We start from the raw sequence: 18,954 nt of genomic DNA on the forward strand, positions 1-18,954 counted from the left end.
TTCATTTGTTTGTTTTTACGCTTTGCGGACGAGCCCGAATGCGCTGCGATTGCAAGGCCGTCCAGCTGGCGCTCAGAGATGCAGGTCACAGGGAGCCCCTGCCACAGGTTGTTTCATTTTGCGGTTGCGGGCGCTTCAGTGGCTAAGCCCAAGACCCAAGCCCAGGCTGCGTCACCGCACCGCAAGTGCTGGCACGGATTGAAAATAATAACAATAATAATAATAATAACAATAAAAAAAATACGACGATAAAAGAATAAGCAGGGCAATAACGACGAGAGGTGGGTACGCACCAGGGTAGCGGCAGGATGGTGGTGTGTGGGGAGGGGGGGTGAAGGGTGGGTTCCTGAGGGGGTGCGACACCCCTTGTGGTCATGCTGGCTTGCCCTTGTCCGCGTGGACGTGCCCTGGAGAGGAGGACGGGCAGGGGTGTTTTGATGCCTTCAGGTTTTGCAGGGATGTCTGCTCCAGCGCTCCAAAAGGTACCTGAGCCTAAAGTAGAGTCAGAGATGCGGTGAACGGCGGGCGTGTGGGCAAGCGACTCCTGGTTTGAGGTACGAAGCAGGGTGTGGGCAAGGAAACACCCCTGCCCTGCCCCGTTCACTCTGTCATCCCCCATTGTGGATCAGGCTGCCCCGAGCCCAGGCACAGCATTTCACATTTGCTCTAATGAGGCGATCTTCACACTGCCGGGCGAAAAAGAGATAATAAGACAGGGCCCCTTCCCTCCTCCTCGTCCGGTCGGCCCATTGTCAGTCAAACAAACGAAGCCCATCAGATCATATCACAAACACGACAATTGACATCTCAGTTCTCAGACACTTGCCAGACGCTTATATCTCGCCCACTTCTCCCACCTTGTCTTGACCTGCCTGCCTACCTGCCTCGACATCAACGACCTCCAACCACCACCCACAGCCGCCACCATAGCCGCATCTCTGCCACCACGACGGAGATCCTCGCCCAACAGCAACAGCAACAGCAACAGCCTTTGGTTTTCCCAAGGCTCCTACCACCAACCACCAAGATGCCCGCCCAGCGCCCCTCGCAGCTCCCGCCCTGCCCCGGCCCGCCGCCGCAGCGCCCGCTTCCTGCTCTGCCCACCAGGGGTTAGACGGGCTCCGGCGCCCTCGGCCGGGAGAGCCTCGTGGCTCCCGCCATGAGCTCTCCCGTGTCTTGCTTCCAACCAAACAATCCTACAACCCGCCACCCTCAACTCGATCTGCTTTTTTTTCTTGTTGTCGGCAGCTATCTCCCTGCTCATGTGCAGCCAACAGCGCACATGTAGCGCATGGCTTTGCACCGCCTAGCCCTTCCTGTCTTGGAGGCACATACGATATGAGAGGGGGTGCGGAGGAGAAGAGCAACCCATCCCTCGTGGTGTGCCCCGATGCAGCGGTCTGCAGCTTCGCTGCCTGCCCGGATCCTGGCAAACCTGCTCCCCTCCGCTCTCACCTCACCTGCCCCAAGGCGCTGCATACGCGGCGGAAAACAACCCAACCAGAGACATGCACGCAATCGCGCAGGCTTGCAGGCTGGCGCTCCACTCACACACCCTCAACATCGAGGTCCCAGCCTCGCCGCACGGTTTCGCTGCACCCGCATGGTGACACCACACATGCGCCGCCCACCCAGGCGCCCAATCGCGAGCAACAAACACACCTCGCCCAGCATGCTTCTTATCATTGACATTTCTTCGGTCTCGACTCTTGCGACTCCTTGCCAACTCGCTACAAACACACTCGTGCTTCCGTAATCGACACACAGCTACTACTACACCACTACTACACGTTAATCACCGCTCGCCTGCCACCAGCCCTCCCTCGGCTGCATTCCCAAGAGCTGGCTCCCAGGAGGCACACACACACACATAAACACACCGAGCCTGGCCTGGCTCGGCCTGCATCCGCCCTCCCACGCATATTTGCCTTGGCATTCTTACTCCGCCGTGGCGCCTATACAGACGCATTACACGTGTACTTTTATATGGGCATACTCGGTTCTTTTTTTTTTCTTCTAATCAGGGTTGGGATCTTTTTTTTCTTGGGCAAGGGAATAGCCCCCGGCGTACGGGGTGGGACTTACGAGCATCACGTTTTCCCCTCTCTGTGCTCGCTCATGCTTGGGCTTCGACCCAAGCAGGAGCCGAGTGCTTTCCTAATTTATATATTCACGGCGTCTTATTGAAAGAAGTGTACATCGTCGCCGATACCCCCTCCACCCTCAATACTTGGGGCAAGAGACCTGCTTGGAATAACATGCTTTACGAGTTTATATTTTATTTTTTACCACGAGTTTTCTTAATGTGCCTCACTTCGCTGATAGCCGTGCGCAGTCGATTATTTGCGCCTTGGAAACGCCGATTCTCATCGTACATTAGTTTGTCAACAAAATTCTACGATGCTCTTGCGTCTGCGTTGGGTGGGCCACATGCCAACAATTGACAAGATGCTGTCCGCTTCACCAGTCGGCTCTTTGGTGTGCTGACTCAAGAAACCGGGAACATTGAGCCGGAAAGGGAAGTGCAATCGCATTCCGGCCAAATTGCAGACTCCAAACACGCTTTCCTGGGCCAGGGATGGGCAAAATATCTTTTTTTGCAGCTTCAAGGCCTGTGGCCAGGATCCCGCCTTGTTGGTCTTGATCCCTGGATCCTGACGCTCGGGGCACTCCAACCATTGTGGTTGCGAATTGTATTTCTCTTCTCTCTCCTTCCTTTTGTCTCTCCATCCTTGCCCTTCTCCTTTTGATGTCCGGCGCCCATCACCTTCCCCTGCCTCCCGCGCATGTCCGTATCTGTCGCATCCCTATTTCCCACCTGTGGAAACCGTATGGCGAGAGAGAAGGCACGTGTCTGGAAGACCTGATTTGGGACCCAAGGCCCGGAGATGCCTGTTATGTGTGTTTCTGTTCGGCCTCCACTATTTTTCTCCTTTTCCTCCTAACTCACCCCTTCGGCTCTCCGAGGACGGCCGTGAGAACAACGTTTCTCGGAACAGCGACTCCATCGTCAACGCCGGAAAAGATGCTACACGGTCCACTCTGGTACATGCCCGGCGTGTACTTTTTTGCGCGACTTTCTTAATGCCTTTTTAAACCGAGTGGGAGGAGGGGGCGTGTGTATCGTGGTGAGCAAGGGCTCCTGATTCACATGGGCTTGGGAGGAAACAAAAAAAAAAAAATCCCCCACAACTTGCAAGTCAGACGATGGATGGGCTCTCGGCGGCTGTCCCCTGCTCAATGTGCGGGCGAGAAACGAGACTGACGGCGCTCCCGCCGGACGGCATTGCATCATTGTGGCCCTATCGAGGTGACGCAGATGCCTACCTACTTACCGACCTACCTGGATGCCTGCCAACGATTCTCGAGTGGCATCTGCAGCCGAGCTGCCTTTTGGGGTGAGATAGCATCGTATCGGAGCGAGACCGCGCACCCCGCGGCCGCCTTGCCTGACACCTCCTCCCACTCAGACGCGCCAAGTAAAGAGTTTTTTTTTTTATCCCTCTCGCATCTTCTCCTTCCCTCGTCTTCCCGAGATCTGCGCGGATTTTTTTGATGGCCCGGCGGATCTCGATTCTGATCTCTGATCTCTGATCGCAAGGCCCCCAACCCCAAATCGAACCATGCCAAGCAAAAGGCCCCCAGGTCACAAGGACTTGTAGATTGCGGAACCCCCCGGGCGGTGAGATTTTCCCAACGTCTGATGGGGTAGCTAACCTCCCCTCTCACACGCGCCTGTTTTTTTTTATTCCCGTCGTGCTCCGGATATATTCTCTCACTGGTCGACCCAGGCCGCCGGTGCGTCTGGTCTGATTATGCATGCATGCGGCCGGGTCTACGTATACATGGAACACAAGGGAGAACCACGGGATGTGCGGTGTGCTGTGCCGTGCTGCCTGCCCGCTGGCCGCTGCTGCTGTGGGTGATGTGCTTTTCGACGTGGCGGCGGCGGGGGTTTTTTGGGAGGGGAGAGTGATGTGCAACTCGTTTCGTCTCGATACGTCCCGAGCGGGTCGGTGGGGTGGTGGGAAAGGAGAACTGCCTGGCCTCTCCACATCATCGCGCAAAGGCTTGCGGATTTTCAAAAAAAGTGGAAACCCCGCAACCCGATGAAGGGACGGACAGCCAAGAACAAGAGACCAGGAAGGAAAAATACGGGGTTGAGCAACCGCGCCGAGGTTCAAAGCGAGGGTTGTTTGGGGAAAATTCCCTCAGAACAAGAGAAGAGGCTAAAACGGCCATGCTCCGTTCTGCTGCGTTCGTGCCCCGGCAAAACAGCGATGATGCCATGTTTTTCGTTTTTTTATTTATTTACTGCGACCCAACGCCCTCTCGATTCCTAGCTCGGGCGGCTATGCATGGCATGTCGGACGGGAGCCCATCGAAACGGGGCTGTCCTCACCGGGTTCGGCATCTGGCGGGGGTTTTCGTGGATGCGAGGAGGTCATCCACGGAAACCAAAGTCCCCGTGCTGGTGGCCCCTTTTTCTCACACAAGCTGCTTATGTGGGTAGTTCCTAATAAGACGTGCTTACGCGGAGGGCTGGGGGGAATTTTGGGCAATAGAAGCTATGTAGAGTGGTACTGTAGATTGAAAGGTATGGCAGGGGTGTCGCAGATTCCACTGAACAGGAGCGTGATCTGCCGTCAGAGCCAAACAAAACAAGAGACTTGTGCTTGCAGGTTTGCGGCTTACACATGTACGCAGGTACCTACCTACAATGCTCGGACTAGATCTGCGTCCCGCGGCGGGCAACGTCGGACGAAGCAGAAAAGTGCCCTGCCTGGGCGCATTGAGGGCTGATATCTCGCTCTGCCCTTGCCACTGGGCCTTTTGACATTTGATGATCTGCCTGCACCTTGGGGGTCTCCGCCGTCTCTGACCCACCCCCTATCCAGCTCCCCTTGTTCAAGTCGGACAAGGTCATCATCTTGCTCTCTGGCAGGGAGTAGCACGGGCGCGCGCGTGGTGAGATGGAGCTGGCACGCCGCTGGTCAGCAAACCGAGACCCATATGCCTGAAACGGGGCCTGCAAAAGTACTCTGAAATCCTCACTTCCAGGCGGGCAGCGGGCTTGCGCAAGGCACGACGTGTCTCGCTGGTTTGAACTGATTGATCGGCTTTCTCGAACCACTCAATCCGGCGCGACGAAGGACGTGTGGCAGGCAGGCCACCGCATCTGGGCGGCCGAGAGGGGGGGGGGGGGGGGGTGGACTTTGGGGGAGGGGAGACCCCGCCATGACAGCGGAACGAGATGGCATCATCAACCTTGAGCTGGGGGCAAGGTTATAGTAACATGATACGCCAGCCTCGTCACTTTGCGGGCATGATATGCATTGATCTGCCAAGGCCCTGCGCCCTCATTACTCGGCCTCGTGGGGGAGGAGGAACAAGGTTGGCACATCAGAGGATGTCCGGCGAGTCGAAGAGATGGACTGCCCGCGCGGCCAAAACGTTACCGCTGCAACTGGCATCGCCGGCTCATAGATGTGGAAAGAATCTTTTCCGGGTTGGTCATCCGGCTCGTTAGTCAACAAAAGAGCTAGCCACGCCAGCGCTTGTTTCAGAAAGGAAGGAAACGCCACCACCTTCCCTGCGGACGCCATGAGCGGCTGTGTTCGCCGTTGGGATAGTAGATCGACGCTCCCTTGCCGGTCGGGGGGACCCATCGCCCGGCGTCGGTCTGCTGAGGGCGAGTGGGTGGGGGGCACGGTCGGGGTCGGGGTCTGAGCAGGTGAGAGCGGGAAAAGGGGGACCGTCTTGGACACCCGGTCTCGATATATTGTCACGTGCTCTCGCGTGCTGCTTGTGTGACGGAAGCCACGCTATAGAAATTGTGGGGTAGGAGAGGGGTCCAGCGGGCTCTCAATGCAGGCGCGTCTGAATGCCTTCAATTTTTTTTTTCTTTTTCGCATGTAGGCTGATGATCCGTGGAGCTTCTCCAATATCTTGGGCACCACGGCTTGCACATGATCACAAAATCGCCTCATCTCCCGGGAGATTTCTGGATGCCTACTGAGCACCTGATTAGGATCGAGCAGCGGCCAGACGCCCCGGGTTTGCACTGCGCCATCGCTTCCTGACCGGGCCAGACCGCAAGCCTGGCCGCCGGCGATATTACCCAAGCGCAGCTTGTTTGCCACCCGCCATTTCACGGTGAATAAAGGCCGGTCGATTAGCGTTCGGATAGGATCGTCGAGAGCTGGTGCTTCAAAACAACCGCCGGGTTTCCCGACTCGGTCAGCCGGCAGCAGCAGCCGCACACCAGACGATCTCCCCCAAGGGACTTTGCACCACCTCTCCGAACTTAATAAAGAAGCCCGGCCCTCCTTGTTTCACCGCCAGGAAACCCGTCCGGTCTCGGCGGAAGGAAACGGAGCTTAGCGAAACATCCAGTCGAGATCGGCCGGTGGGTTTCAACGGCCACCTCTGCCGGCGGGGAACCCTTGCGCCTGCAGCCGCAGCTTGCACGCCGAGGGGGTGCGCTTGCTCGTGTGCCGTCTGGCCATAGAGCCCTTGTCTCCTGCTCCCGCTGGCCTGGGCCTTCCTTATTCCTGCCCACGCCTCGGCACGGCTGCTGTCTTGCCCTGCCACCCGCTAGCGTCCCCCGGACTGCTCTCGTTACAGAGCCCTCGGCGCAGACGTCGAGCAGACCGCCATGCCGATCCTCCGCCTCCACGTCTGGGGTCCGGCCTTCGGACTCGCCTCCCTCGACGCCGAGTGCCTGGCCGCTATCGTATATCTCAAGCACATCACTGAGCCGGGCGACTATGAGCTCGTCGCCACAAGTCCCTCGGCCGTGCCAACGAGTAAGTGCCAACCCCTGGGGCACGCTGCCCCGAAGCTATCTGTCGCCCGCCTGTTGGGTTGGTGTATGGCCAGCCATCACAGCCACCCCTTCGTCCCAAAGTCGCTTGCCCCGAAAGCTCGGGAGGCTCGTTCCCCACTGCTGGTTTCCCATATCCTACTACTCTAAGCCCACCGGCCCCGCTGTATAGGCACCGAACGGCTTCACAGCCGGTAGTGGCTGCTGGTCTCTTGCTGAAAAACCTTAACTAGACCACCTCCCCGCCATCCACAACACTCTTTCCGGCGACTGGGCGTCTGGCTTCCAGGGAGTTCTGGACCTGATCCACGCCACCGCCCCAACTCCTGAAACCGGACTCGGCACCTTCGTGGTGGATAGCCGGTGGCCTAGCCTTGATAGCCGGCTGAATCTGCCCGCCGCGGCTGTGGCTGACTCGACCGCCTATCGCGTCTTCCTGACTGCCCACGCCGCGCCTCTACTTGCCCTGTCACTATACGTCTCGTCTGCCAATTGGTCCGGCGCCACCCGCCCGGCCATCAGCCAGATCCTGCCCTTCCCCCTGGGCTGGACCGAGGGGCCGGCTCGGCGCCGCGCCATGTCCAGACGCGCCGAGCACTTGGACTTCTCGGACCTAGATACGGACCGCGATGCAGCCGATCCCGACGCCACACCCAGGGACGTCGCAACACGGAGCTTTATTCCGGCTAGTCTTCAGCCACGGAACCGTGGCGGTATCTCGTCTTCCATGACACCCGAGGCCAAGGCCCGCTTTCGGCTCGAAGCTGCCGCGGCCTCTGTGCTCGACGTCCTGACCTCTTGTCATGGTATCAATGCCGATGCGGCGCCGGGTCTTGGCGAGGGATGGCTACGGGGCCCCTGGGCTCATGGGCAGGGCGCGGAGGAAGGTGGTAGTGGAGGCAGGCCGCCGTCGTCCTTTGAATGCCTTGCTTTTGGCTACCTGGCGCTCATGGCGGTCCCCACGCTGCCGCGTCCATGGCTCCGCGAGGTCGTCGGCCAAAAGCACGCCGACCTGGCCGCGTTTGTCGACGACGCGCGCGCCGCGTGGTTCCCGGTCGAGCCGAGCCAGCTGCCTTGGGTGTCCGAGGAGGCGGCCTCTCTCTACTCCTCGTCGCCGTCGTCGTTGCTAAGTGTCGCGGCGCGGCTCGCGGCCGGCTGTATGGCGTCTCTTCCAAGCGGAGTGGGAACTCAGTGGTCCGCGTGGAGGCAGGAAAGGCGGCAGGCCTGCGAGAACAATAGGAAGGGAAAGGGCCGCATCGCTGCTGGCGGGTCTGCGCCGGGGTCCATGTCGTTGGCGGCGACGACGCCGCGGCCGCCGCGCGAGCGGTCCGAGTTCCTCACCACGGTCTACACGAGCTTGCTGGGCGCGTCCATGGCCACGGTCGCGGCGCTTGTCTACCGCAGTCTGCAGCCGTTCGGGGCGCCGACGCACCGCTTTGACGGCGGCGGAGTTCACGCGGGCCTCTGGGCGTTCGGGGCTGCCGGCGCGGCCTTGGGGCTCGCGGCGGATGCCCTGGACGGGCGGGGCTGAGACGTATGGGCCTGCGTACGGGCTGTCTGAAAAGCAGAGCGCTCCTCGTGCCGGGCATGCGGTCCTCTCTCCAAACTGATTCTACTTGTACTAGTATCTGCATATATATTCATATCTATGCTAGGCCGTTAACGCTTTGGCACGCGGTGGCGTGTGTGTGCTGTATACTTCTTGCCTGATAGTTTTCCTCTCATGCCCTAATATCTTCACGTCCCTCTCATCAGTTGATACGGGTTGGAGTCCCTGAGAGCCACTAGAATCCCGATATGTCTTTTCCTTTCTTACCTGATTGGTTGCAGGGCAATGCGCGGGACCTTTTTGGGCCATTGTGGTAATCTACGGGTCTGTCTCCAAAGCGGGACGAAGACAACAAAAGGCTACCTGGGCTCTATCATGTTGTTGATGTACAGCCAGGACAGGACGGCCATCAGGATGTTGATCAGCCAGTCCAGCCAGACCATGACAATGTACGTGCTCGGCTTCCTCCCGCGCTTCCGCCTCAGGACCTTGTACGTCTGGCCGGCGGCCTTGAAGGCCGTGAAGGCCGTGATGGCTGTGAAGCAGCCCATGAAGTAGACGGCGATGCCGAGCATCTCCGGGCTAGCCCGCGAGACCTGGTACCATGGCGGGATCAGGAAGCCTGCCATCTGCGCTCGGCGAAGGGGTGGTGTGTGGTGAGCGGCGGGGGGCCGGGCGCTGGCGGGCGCGGGCGGGGGGAGGAGTATCATTCAAAGTCGAGGGGAGACGTCGGGAGTGGCGACATGACGCTGCTGCTGCCACTGCTGCTGCTGCTGCTGCTGCCCCGAAGACCCCCAGACCGTGGGTCAAAGAGAACAAGCTTCTGGGTCGGGAAGCACAGAAAGAACCTTTTCTTCGGTTGCGCCTTGGCGAGGAGAAGCAGGGATCGTCCCGTGCGCCCACGCGATGCCAAAGGCTCGAGGGCCGACCGTGCACCCCCCTCCCCCCCGCGGGAGTTGTAGACGTTTCTATTGGCCGCGGCCAGCAGTGCTGACCACCGCGCTGTCATGGCAGGTGAATGCGAAAGCGCTGAAATGCTGTCTTCTCCCGTAAAAGGAAGCCGCCGACGGGGCGGCTGGGAAGGGGAACAGATAAAACCTACCTACAGTCAGCAGTCGACTTGTGATGACAGAGCGGACGGAGCACAATCTCCATACTTGACTCTCGCGCCATTACCTTGGACGGCATTTTCGTCCCTTTTTGGTCCACAGTACCTTCCATACCCTTGACGTCACTTAGAGTTGGGGCCGTTGGAGTCCATGGGTAGGATCGGACCCTGTCACGTTGACCAAGCAAGAACACAGACTAAGATGCACTATGAATCTTGTATGGAAAATCCACGTTTTTTTTAAGTCGACGTGCCTGGATTGGAAGCACGACGGTAACGACTCAGCCCAGATCGAAGACCGTGTCAGGTGAGGATTTTGATGGCTGAAAGTCAAGGTGGCCCCATGAAGTCCATGGCTGGAGCCAAGGCCGAAGGGGGCATGTTGTGTTGATACTGACTCAGCCGCTAGGGCCAATCTAGCCCTTCGTTCAGCCCATTCGGATCCCAAAATCTCCGCATCATGGGGCTGTCCATGACAATTTCGCGGCCGAGATTCGGCATAGAATGGCTAGAGCTCAGGGCAGGATCAGATCCAAGCGTTGCAGACAATGCCGTGTCACTGCAGAGCACAGGGTGATGTATGTTTGGGACAATGTTGATATTTGCACGTTGAGAGCACAAATGCTACCAAAGCCCGTGGCCCTCTGTTATAGCCACCGCTTTAACCGGAGTCTCTAACAATGCTATATACAAACTTCCAAACAAGCCTTTCCATACCACACACAAAGAGCAAAACCATATACATCGAGAGAAAAAGAATAAACAGGAAGAGAAAACAAAAAGAGGCGACTAGGCTCCATGGACGGGAATCCTACACACCTTGCGAGGTGTTGGAGACGCCGGGCCCAAACAGTGCGGTGCTGGCGAGCCGTTTAGCAGGCAAGGCTGGGCTTGGACTTCTTGTTGCCCTTGTCGAACTTGCAGCTGGTCGAGTGCCTCATGGCCAGGTTGATGTAGCCACCGTCTCCGCTGCTGAAGAAGGTGTTGCCGAACGCCATGTAGAAGCAGTCGTAGTTGGTCTTGAGGGCTCCCTGCTTGAGGTCGACGCTGACCTTGCCGACGGCGCCGTCGCCGTCCTTGAAGCTGTAGCCGACGTTGTTGCAAATGGCGGCCGCGTACTTCTTGGGGTCCGGGTTCTCGGTCATCATCTGCGCGACGGTAGCCTTGGTGAACTGCTCGCGGGCGCTGGTCCAGTTGGCGACGTCTTTGATCAGCTTGATGCCGGCGTTGACGGCCTTGGTGGCGAGCTCGGTGCCGACGGTGATGGCGATGGAGGTGACGATGCCGGTGATGATCTCGCGCTTCTCGATGTGGGCCTCCTCGCCGACAACAGCGGCGGGGGCGTCGGCGCGCGCGACCAGCTCGGCGGCCTGGTTGGCTGCGAAGTTGGTCGGGGCCGCGAAGACGGGCAGGGCAAGGACGACGATGGACTTGAACTGCATTTTGGCGGTGGTTTTTGTTGTTGTTTTTTCTTGATGCAAGAGATACGGTTGAGGGAGTGATATGGGGAAATTGGACAAGCAGAGGCTGTCGGAAGTGAAATGAAAGAGTCTGAGTGAAGAGAGAGGCTGACAGAGGACTGTAGGAAAGTACAGAAGGAGAAGAGGAGACTGTAGGAAACAGAGAGTGTCCGATGAGGATGAGGAGAGAGAACAAAACGAGAGGAAGGGCGGCGCGATGCCTGAATATTTATACTAGAATGAAGCACTCTATCATCTCGCTGAACATTGGGATATCGTCCCACCCGCGAACCCGCGATGGTGGCACCCGCTCATGGGTGATGCCCACCGGCCCGCGCTGCCAAAGGCCGATCACAGCCAACCAGACGAAGCTGTGTTTGGGTGACATCGATGGTCCCATGTCGGAACTGCCTGAACAGGGGGTCCTCGGGCTCCAGAGCAGGGGCGATATCCACACACACACAAGACTTTCCAAGAGGACGTCGTCGAGGTCGGTTAGTGAAGGCTCCAAGCCGACAAACCCCCCACGCGCCCCCGCTAGACGCGCAGGCACGGGCGGTGATTGGGTGGCCTGGCGGCAGGTCAATGACTCCGATCCCAGTGGGCGACATCAACCACCCCCGGCAGGCCTCGCGGAGGCACTTGGCTTGCCTCGTGACGTTGCTATTTCAGTGTCGCATCTTCATGCGAAGCGATAGCCTTGTGGGGAACGGGCTCTGGCGGAAATCCAGGCCCGCCAATCATGGCCCGGTGCCTGGTCTGCTGGCGTCCGTGCCACCGATGATGGCCCCTCTCCCTGCGTCTGGAGGAGCGCCTCCCTTCGGCACGCTGAGTGGGCGGGTGGGGCTGGACGTTTTATGCTTGCCTCATTTTGCCACGCGAGATGGTGGCCCGCCGTACGGCTGAGCGGCACACGCTTGGCGTTCGGATGATGCTCAAGCACCCAGCCAACCTAATCGGCTGAGGGAGCAGTCATCTCTTGGCGCCCCTGAAGAGCCCCTGAGAGCTTGTTGCCCCCACACACATGCTTATCAGGCACCAAGACGAGCCAAGAGAGGCTCAAGCTGCCGAGACATGGGCTTGCATTGACGGGGCTCTATCAAGCCCGACGACTCCAACGGAGTGGGCACAATGAATCCAGACCGCCGAGCTTGACGATACTCACGGGAGCGAACAATCCCCCAATCAGGCGGCTGATTGTTTTGTCCTTTCTCGAGTGGCGGAGTTCCCAAAATAGAAGCCTGACTGATGATAAGAGACGATAGGAGACTGCAAGTAGGTGACCAGCATCGATTGTTTGGCAAAGGTCTTTCCGAGACGCGGTCGTTTAGGCCTCACTAGAAGCTGTCTGGTGATGGGTACACAGTAGCTTCCTTGTTCCATGACCGTCCCATTTCGGCACCAGATGCTCAGACGCAAGATTGTCATTCGCTTGATCTTTCACCCGCCTCGGCCACCTGCAGTTCCCCTCTCGCGCCTCGATTTGAGATGACCGTCTTCCGTGCAGGGAGCCTGGCGACTGTCTCGTAGCGGACCGAATGAAGCCTGCGTTGCGCGTCGCACGATGCCTGCCATGGGGCTACAACCACGATGAATCCGCCGACACCATACAGCACGCGGAGCTGGCGTGTTAGATTCGCCGGCCGCCCAGACTAGAGGATGCAGAAGGGGTAGCGGGACGTTGAGTTGTGTTCTGACTCTCCATCGAGCTCTCCCAGTCAGTTGTCCGCGAGTCGGGTGACTGGCGAGAGGAGTTGCAGGGAAGGGCCTTGGTTAGGTTAGCATGGCAAGAAACACTGGCGAGGCAGGCCTCTCGGCACTGGGGCATCTGTGGCGACACTTGGTCTCTCAATGGCTGCAATTATCTGCTCTGGCCTCACTAGCGTAATGTGGCAAGCCGCCCAGATCCCCAAATCTCCTCCACCCCAGCTTAGGGTTATTAGGTCATCATTCCCATAACCAGCCCCGCGGCTCCGCAGACGGCCAGGGCGGCGAGGCTGGCGTCGCCACGGGACGAGGGACCGCCGGCCACCGGAACCGGCATCGGCATGCTGCCGTTCATCTTGCCCCGCCCATGGGCATGTCGCTCATCGCGGCGCTCTCCGCCTCTTCGCCGTGGCGTCGGTAAACGGGTTGCAACCCGTTGGATGGCGGCGGGGCTGCCAGCGCGGCTAGGAGAACCAGAAGGGTCGAGCGGAGTTGCATTGTGCGTGGTTGGGTGGTGGCGTGCGTGCGTAAAGTGGTCTGGTGAGGCTCGATCTGGCCGTGCGGTCAATGCAGAGCTAGGCAGAGGGCTTCTTGTTTTGAGGTGCCCGTGGATGATATCTCGCGGTGGCGGTAGCAGGTACGTCGGCTCCCAGGAGTTGTAAGACTGGCCAGCAGGGCGGTGGATAAAACTAAAGACCCAGCTCAGCTGCGACTGTAGATGTCACAAAACAAGAAAAGACGTGGGCGAGTGCTGTTGACTGGACAAGCTGCCCTGAGGACGAGTCAGGAGATGTCGCTCTCCCTTTATACGCTTTGGCCCCGACACCTTGTGGTATCCAGACCACGACGGCGAGCAGGGCAAATCCCAACCCGTCTAAAGACGCGAAGAACCGACGTCATCGACACCGTGTTTAGGCTCGGCAACCATACCACCCCTGAGCAGCCGTTCTGAGCATCTCTTGAGCAGGTTTATGCATGTTTTGCCTCTGAAACGTGCGCGGGGTTTGCCGGTCGACTTGACCACGTTGGGTGGCCATGTCTGATGGCCGGAGGACCATGGCGGACGCCAGAACAAAGTGGTCGCATGGTGAACATGACCCACAAGCGGCAAGAAATAAAAGCACTGGGCCTTCTGTCTTGGTCGCCCGCTTCATTGCACATACGGAGGATGGCCTGTTCATCTGGTATACGGTATGCACTGCCCGCGGAACCCCAGGGATTCCTGGTCGTAACTCACTCAGCTTCAATAAATCCGACGTCTGGACGACCGACTCTGAAACCCGAAGCCTTTGCGGCATTGGCTCTGGCTTTGCGAGCGCTCGTGTTTGTCGCAAGCCAGCGATCCAGACCTTCGAATCCGGCTCGGTAGTCGGCCCCGGGCGCTGGCCGGCGCTGGCCGGCGCTGGCCGGGTTTTCGTTACATCAACCATCGCCACAAAGCACACATCCCCATCCTCCTTGTCTTATGGAAGAGCGTGGAATCGCAGCAATCCATTAGTTCGCCGGATCACACCTGTCCCGTGAAACAGCCTTTGGCTTGACGTCGAGTGGTGGTGGCCACTCGAAAGCTTACGAGGCCGGGTTTTCCTGTCGGCTCTTCCGCTCAAGCCGCGTGTTCGTCACCGCGCTGCTTGGTTCATGAATCCCGTTCTCGGCAACATCTTGCTGGCATAGCAGGAGCGCATAAGATGAAAACAAAAAAAAAGGACATCGGTCCCGAGCAGGGCAGAGCACACTGTATGGGGCACATACTTGGCACGGCTTGTTTGGCTATCGCTCTGTCCAACTCTCGAAAGGCGGCGTTCCGGCACGGACTTGACATGTCGGCCACCGCAAGCCAACAGCTTCCCGACCGCGTGTCTACAGAGAAACAGGGCCGCCCTCCACCCCATTGTTCAAGCCACCTCATTTCACGCACTGCGAGTACCACTCGTTGGAGGCCTTGCACGACCCCTCGGAGCACCGCGTCGCGCCGTTCCAGCCGCTCCCGCCGCACTGTCCCCACAGCGGCGCGGCGGCGCCCGCGCCGCCGCTGGGCGGCCTGGACGGCTCGTTCGGGGCCGGGTTGTTGGGGGCCGGGTTGTTGGGGGCCGGGTTGTTGGGGGCCGGGCTGGTGTTGGAGCCGCCGCCGCCGTTACCGCCTGTCCAAACGGCGTGTTTGCCGACGTTGGTGTAGGGGTAATTGCGGGCGCCGTAGATGAAGTAGCGCAGCGCCGGGTCGTTGGAGTCGTAGAGCCCGGGGATCTTGACCATGGGGCCCGGTCGTCCGTTGCCGTTGCCCGTAACCTCGATCTGCGCGCATTCGAAGTAGAACTCGGTGTCGCCGCTTTTGGCCCCGTGCAGGGCGATGTGTTCGATGCGTACGAGGTACTGCCCGGGGGGCGTGTCCTTGGGGATGGTGAAGTGAATCTGGGCCTGATCCCAGGTGCACCAGTCCTTGTCGTCCAGGTATCCGCCCGTCGGGCCTCGGCAGATGATCATCTGGTGGACTGTGTCGTTGGTGGTTAATCATTGTCCGTTAGCTTGGAGCCTTGATGGCAAAACATGTTATACTAGTAATAAGACGAGGGGGTGGTAAGCAACAGCCGCCGCGTGCTCACCCTTGAACCAGTCGCCGTCGCCCCTGTACTGGCGCACGTCCCCGGGCGCCTTGGACATGTGGATGGTCAGGGGCCCCGGGTGCCGCATGGTGGCGTAGTACCACAGCTCGAAGCCGAGGCGGTCGCCGGCCGCCACCTTTGCGACCTTTGTGCGGCCGGCGTTGGCGAAGGAGCCCGAGTTGCAGCGGAAGTCGTCGCTGGGCCGCAGGAACTGCTTGGTCGGCATGATGCCGTTGCTGTTCTCGCGTATGTAGTCCCAGTCGCCCGACAGCCGCCCGCCCACGATGAGCTTGCTGAACCGGTAGTGCGCCTGCGCCGCCGGCAGGGCCGCCAGCACCCACGTGGCGAGGGACGCGAGCTTGAGCTGCATCGTCGCTTGCACGCCGAGGATCAGGGGGAGGTGGTGAGAGGGGAGACAGAGGGAGCCTAGCTGAGTTGTGAGAGCTCAGGTCACGCTACAGACAGGGGGGCAAGTGCGAGGCTGTGTCTGGGAGCAGACAGGAGGGCTAGATCTTCCCCCGGTGACGGACTAGCGGGCGACTTTATATCCGCACGTTGGGGGCGGGCGCACGCGAGCCTGGCCACGCCGTTGAGATACTCGCAATATCGATCGCCAGGGCGCGTGCTCGTGATCGGCGCGCGGCTGCGATCCATCTATCGGCGATCGAGCGGCATCTGATATGGGCGTTCGCCGGCACTTGAACCTACATCGCCCGCGCCGCCCCCAGGAGCGCCCTCTCAAATCGAGCGCTGCCGAGCTTAGGTTCCGCCGCCCGATATTGCCTTCTCGCCCTTATCCGGTACGGCGGCGGCGACGTGACATCGGGGCTGGGCAGAATGCGACGTTCCGACAACGGAACCTCCAACCGTTTGCCGTCTCTCTCGCCTTGGCACTGCGACACCAGCTTCTACACTTCGCATCCCGCCCTCTACTCCCACGGCCCCTCCATCGCCGTCCACTTCGGGGAGTAGTCGGGGCGACGCCGGCCGACGAGAGGTGCTGGGTCGACCTGAGCCTATATGCGGGAAGCCGGCCTGGACGCGGACGTGGTCGGTCCGCTTGGAGGAGGGGGATACGGGCTCGAATGCAACGCGCCGTTGGCTCCCGGTCGTCGCCGAGCAGTCGCCTCGAGTCGCTAGGCGCCTCCGCTTTGCAATAACCTCGATCCCACTACGGCGAAGGCGGCTATTAGCCAGGTAGCAGCCGTTGCTCGATCTGTGTGGCTCCCCGTGCGAGCCTTGGTTCCGTGGCTCATCATGGACCGTTGTTTCCTCGTTTTCGGCAGTGAGTGAGCTCTGCGCCCGAGCCCTTCTTCGTGCCTGACAATTCCGCACTCTCATAGAGATACTCCCGGTGTCTTGGCTCGGCGTGTTTCCCTCATTTGCCTATCTCTCCATGTGTGGTCTGCTAGCATCCGTAGCCAGTTCTCTCAGGGCAGCAGCTTTGTGCATGGCATTTATTTTGAGAAGAGGTTTGGCTTACTCCTAGCGCTACAAGATGAGTTGCGGATCAGTCCCAAGGGGTGGTCGCGGCCTGGCTGCTCTACGACAACGGGCTCCCTGCCTTCTGCGCCGACTTCCCGACGAACGGCAGCCTGTGCATCTAGAGCAAGTGCGCGCTCTACACAGCCAAGGCAAACACACGTGCCTCAGCATTGCCAAGCCCAGGGGCCTTGCCCAGGTCCAGCTGACCACATGTGAGTGCGCAGGCCTTGGTGGTGTCTGCTTGAGGATGTTCTACTGACGGCCGCCCACCCAGGGAACCCGATCCTCGGCGACCTATGCCGCTCCATGAAAAACTCCATCGGTGACTCCATTCGCGTGTCGCCGCCGGGGGAGCCCGACTACACGATCTCGCCTTACCCGACCACGACCGGCCCGCCAGTGCAGACGGTGCCGCCAGTGCCGCCAAACACTGCGCCCAACACGACCACCAACTGCGTGCTGTACCACTTTGTCGCCGAGGGCGAGCACTGCAACAAGCTGGTAGTCAAGTACAGCATCTCGCTGCCCAACTTTCTGTTTCTGTGCATTCCACCGCGCGTGCTACGGCGGTGTAAAATTGGCCGGCCACTACAGCACCAACAATAAATGCACGTTGCTCGGGAATAAATTTTTTGTTTTTACCGCGATTTCCGTTTATAACGGCACCAAAAGCACGTACTGCAATTGGTATTTTGGTATTGTAAAAGGAAAAGAAAATGGAGGGGACTAGGGTGGGTCGGTGGGAACAGATTTTTGCTGCATAACTGGTATCGGTGTCAAAGTTCGCGGGCAACCTGGAAGCGAGGCTACGATTGTCCTTGTGCAATCGGCCTCGCAGTCCTGATGGTCATCTTTATCGCTAGCGGTGTTGCGGCTGAGCGAGGCGTGATTTTCAAATCGGCGGGGAGCATCGAGATCGCCTACAAGACGTCGCATGTTGTTTTTGACAAGACCAGCACGATCACGGAAGGCAAACTGACCGCGGCCCGGGAATGGCACAGTGGCAGCGACCAGAACGCGACCCAGTCGCTGCTTCTTGGTCTGGTGGGGAGCATCAAGCACCCTGTCTCCGCCGCGGTGGTTAGGCATCTCAAAGCCCAAGGCGTGACACCTTCCCAGGTGTCTGACCCGAAGACCCTGACAGTCGAAGGCACTGCGAAGGGTACCGGCTTGACCCTCCAGGCAGGAACCTTACTTCAGATGCGGTCGCGCAGTCTGTCTTGTCGCAAGGATACACAGCTTTCTGCTTCACGATCGGCGGTTCCGTGGCCGCGATCTTCGGTCTCGAAGACTCGGTCCGACCCGACGCCGCCTCTACAATCAAGATCCTGCTCGACCGCGGCATATCGGTCCATATCATCTCGGGCGATGACGATGGCGCCGTGCGCTCCGTTGCAGCCCAGCTGAACATTGCCGAGACAAACGTCCGCCCTCGCTGCACCCCCGCAGACAAACAAGCATACATCCAGGACCTTCTCGAAGGCCCTGCCTCTCCGAACCACACCAACGCCGAGAGCAAGAAAACCGAGAAGCCGGTCGTCATCTTCTGCGGCGACGGCACCAACGACTCGATCGCCTTGGCCCAGGCCACCATCGGCGTGCACATGAACGAAGGAGGCACCGACGTCGCCCGATCCGCGGCCGACGTCGTCCTCATGCGTCCAAACCTCGGGGGGATCCCCACCGCCATCACCGTGAGCAGGAAGTCGATTCAGAGGGTCGTCTTCAACTTTAGCTGGAGCTTCGTCTACAACCTGTTCGCCATCCTGCTCGCCGCTGGTGCATTTGTCAACGCGAGGATCCCGCCCGAGTTTGCCGGCTTAGGCGAGCTCGTCAGTGTCTTACCTGTCATCGTTGCGGCCATGCTACTACGATGGTCCAAGATCTGATCGGGCTAACTGCCTACGCTGCTTGGACGTGACGGCAATATGGGCGTCGGACAGGGTGTCGGAAACGGGCACCTGAGGTGTTATACAAGGGGATGACATCCATCCCGCAACTGTCGCCCTCTTTAACGCTTCCGTCTAGGAGCTTGTGCACAGGACACGAGTTTCAACAGGCGTCCCGCAATTCTCGCTTTGGTTTGGATCTGCTTTCGACGTAGTGCGCGGGGGATGGGTTTCAACATCCAGCCCACGGTGGTCGCTCTCCTTTACAAACGACGCTTGAGGGACTAGATTATGCGCAAGGATGTTTTCAACATCTGCCCTGCAATGCTC

General features: G+C 59.3%; 11 protein-coding genes across 11 annotated transcripts; 4 read left to right on the forward strand and 7 right to left on the reverse strand.

Annotated features, from left to right (window-relative positions):
- Positions 1 to 142: 142 nt before the first annotated feature.
- On the reverse strand, positions 143 to 2,091 carry GGTG_03099 (hypothetical protein; the record flags this gene model as incomplete). Its single annotated transcript, XM_009220877.1, has 7 exons — positions 143 to 188; positions 294 to 492; positions 881 to 1,196; positions 1,336 to 1,473; positions 1,556 to 1,747; positions 1,881 to 1,955; positions 2,086 to 2,091. 7 exons carry the CDS (start codon positions 2,089 to 2,091, stop codon positions 143 to 145), a joined length of 972 nt encoding a protein of 323 aa, XP_009219141.1.
- A 514-nt stretch (positions 2,092 to 2,605) lies between these two features.
- Positions 2,606 to 2,788, reverse strand: GGTG_03100 (hypothetical protein; the record flags this gene model as incomplete). Its single annotated transcript, XM_009220878.1, has 1 exon — positions 2,606 to 2,788. The coding sequence occupies one exon, from the start codon at positions 2,786 to 2,788 to the stop codon at positions 2,606 to 2,608; it is 183 nt and encodes a 60-aa protein (XP_009219142.1).
- A 3,130-nt stretch (positions 2,789 to 5,918) lies between these two features.
- GGTG_03101 (hypothetical protein) lies at positions 5,919 to 8,688 on the forward strand. Its single transcript, XM_009220879.1, has 2 exons — positions 5,919 to 6,809; positions 7,060 to 8,688. The coding sequence occupies exons 1-2, from the start codon at positions 6,659 to 6,661 to the stop codon at positions 8,355 to 8,357; spliced, it is 1,449 nt and encodes a 482-aa protein (XP_009219143.1). The 5' UTR covers positions 5,919 to 6,658; the 3' UTR covers positions 8,358 to 8,688.
- Positions 8,689 to 8,734: 46 nt separating this feature from the next.
- On the reverse strand, positions 8,735 to 9,004 carry GGTG_03102 (hypothetical protein; the record flags this gene model as incomplete). The annotated part of the gene is made up of 1 exon (XM_009220880.1): positions 8,735 to 9,004. One exon carries the CDS (start codon positions 9,002 to 9,004, stop codon positions 8,735 to 8,737), a length of 270 nt encoding a protein of 89 aa, XP_009219144.1.
- Positions 9,005 to 9,081: 77 nt separating this feature from the next.
- Positions 9,082 to 9,384, reverse strand: GGTG_03103 (hypothetical protein; the record flags this gene model as incomplete). Its single annotated transcript, XM_009220881.1, has 1 exon — positions 9,082 to 9,384. One exon carries the CDS (start codon positions 9,382 to 9,384, stop codon positions 9,082 to 9,084), a length of 303 nt encoding a protein of 100 aa, XP_009219145.1.
- A 672-nt stretch (positions 9,385 to 10,056) lies between these two features.
- On the reverse strand, positions 10,057 to 11,222 carry GGTG_03104 (hypothetical protein). The gene has a single exon (XM_009220882.1). The coding sequence runs from the start codon at positions 10,923 to 10,925 to the stop codon at positions 10,356 to 10,358; it is 570 nt and encodes a 189-aa protein (XP_009219146.1). The 5' UTR covers positions 10,926 to 11,222; the 3' UTR covers positions 10,057 to 10,355.
- A 1,608-nt stretch (positions 11,223 to 12,830) lies between these two features.
- On the forward strand, positions 12,831 to 13,071 carry GGTG_03105 (hypothetical protein; the record flags this gene model as incomplete). Its single annotated transcript, XM_009220883.1, has 2 exons — positions 12,831 to 12,878; positions 12,907 to 13,071. The coding sequence occupies 2 exons, from the start codon at positions 12,831 to 12,833 to the stop codon at positions 13,069 to 13,071; spliced, it is 213 nt and encodes a 70-aa protein (XP_009219147.1).
- A 1,330-nt stretch (positions 13,072 to 14,401) lies between these two features.
- On the reverse strand, positions 14,402 to 15,794 carry GGTG_03106 (hypothetical protein). Its single transcript, XM_009220884.1, has 2 exons — positions 15,251 to 15,794; positions 14,402 to 15,139 (listed from the first exon to the last, which is right to left on the reverse strand). The coding sequence occupies exons 1-2, from the start codon at positions 15,618 to 15,620 to the stop codon at positions 14,556 to 14,558; spliced, it is 954 nt and encodes a 317-aa protein (XP_009219148.1). The 5' UTR covers positions 15,621 to 15,794; the 3' UTR covers positions 14,402 to 14,555.
- Positions 15,795 to 15,847: 53 nt separating this feature from the next.
- GGTG_03107 (hypothetical protein) lies at positions 15,848 to 16,627 on the reverse strand. Its single transcript, XM_009220885.1, has one exon. It carries the CDS (start codon positions 16,589 to 16,591, stop codon positions 16,010 to 16,012), a length of 582 nt encoding a protein of 193 aa, XP_009219149.1. The 5' UTR covers positions 16,592 to 16,627; the 3' UTR covers positions 15,848 to 16,009.
- A 33-nt stretch (positions 16,628 to 16,660) lies between these two features.
- Positions 16,661 to 17,341, forward strand: GGTG_03108 (hypothetical protein; the record flags this gene model as incomplete). The annotated part of the gene is made up of 2 exons (XM_009220886.1): positions 16,661 to 16,947; positions 17,010 to 17,341. Exons 1-2 carry the CDS (start codon positions 16,749 to 16,751, stop codon positions 17,339 to 17,341), a joined length of 531 nt encoding a protein of 176 aa, XP_009219150.1. The 5' UTR covers positions 16,661 to 16,748.
- A 237-nt stretch (positions 17,342 to 17,578) lies between these two features.
- GGTG_03109 (hypothetical protein) lies at positions 17,579 to 18,624 on the forward strand (the record flags this gene model as incomplete). Its single annotated transcript, XM_009220887.1, has 2 exons — positions 17,579 to 17,948; positions 17,975 to 18,624. 2 exons carry the CDS (start codon positions 17,579 to 17,581, stop codon positions 18,622 to 18,624), a joined length of 1,020 nt encoding a protein of 339 aa, XP_009219151.1.
- Positions 18,625 to 18,954: the final 330 nt, after the last annotated feature.

This window comes from Gaeumannomyces tritici, assembly GCF_000145635.1.
Source record: "Gaeumannomyces tritici R3-111a-1 unplaced genomic scaffold supercont2.2, whole genome shotgun sequence".
NCBI lineage: Eukaryota > Fungi > Ascomycota > Sordariomycetes > Magnaporthales > Magnaporthaceae > Gaeumannomyces > Gaeumannomyces tritici.

Excerpts from the sequence above, each read along its gene's own strand:
- GGTG_03101 (XM_009220879.1), top strand. The coding sequence starts at position 6,659 with ATGCCGATCCTCCGCCTCCACGTCTGGGGTCCGGCCTTCGGACTCGCC. Across the intron at positions 6,810-7,059 it reads TCCCTCGGCCGTGCCAACGA|ACCACCTCCCCGCCATCCAC; the intron begins GTAAGTGCCAAC and ends AACCTTAACTAG.
- GGTG_03106 (XM_009220884.1), bottom strand. The coding sequence starts at position 15,620 with ATGCAGCTCAAGCTCGCGTCCCTCGCCACGTGGGTGCTGGCGGCCCTG. Across the intron at positions 15,140-15,250 it reads CGACGGCGACTGGTTCAAGG|TCCACCAGATGATCATCTGC; the intron begins GTGAGCACGCGG and ends CCAACGACACAG.
- GGTG_03104 (XM_009220882.1), bottom strand. The coding sequence starts at position 10,925 with ATGCAGTTCAAGTCCATCGTCGTCCTTGCCCTGCCCGTCTTCGCGGCC.
- GGTG_03107 (XM_009220885.1), bottom strand. The coding sequence starts at position 16,591 with ATGAGAGTGCGGAATTGTCAGGCACGAAGAAGGGCTCGGGCGCAGAGC.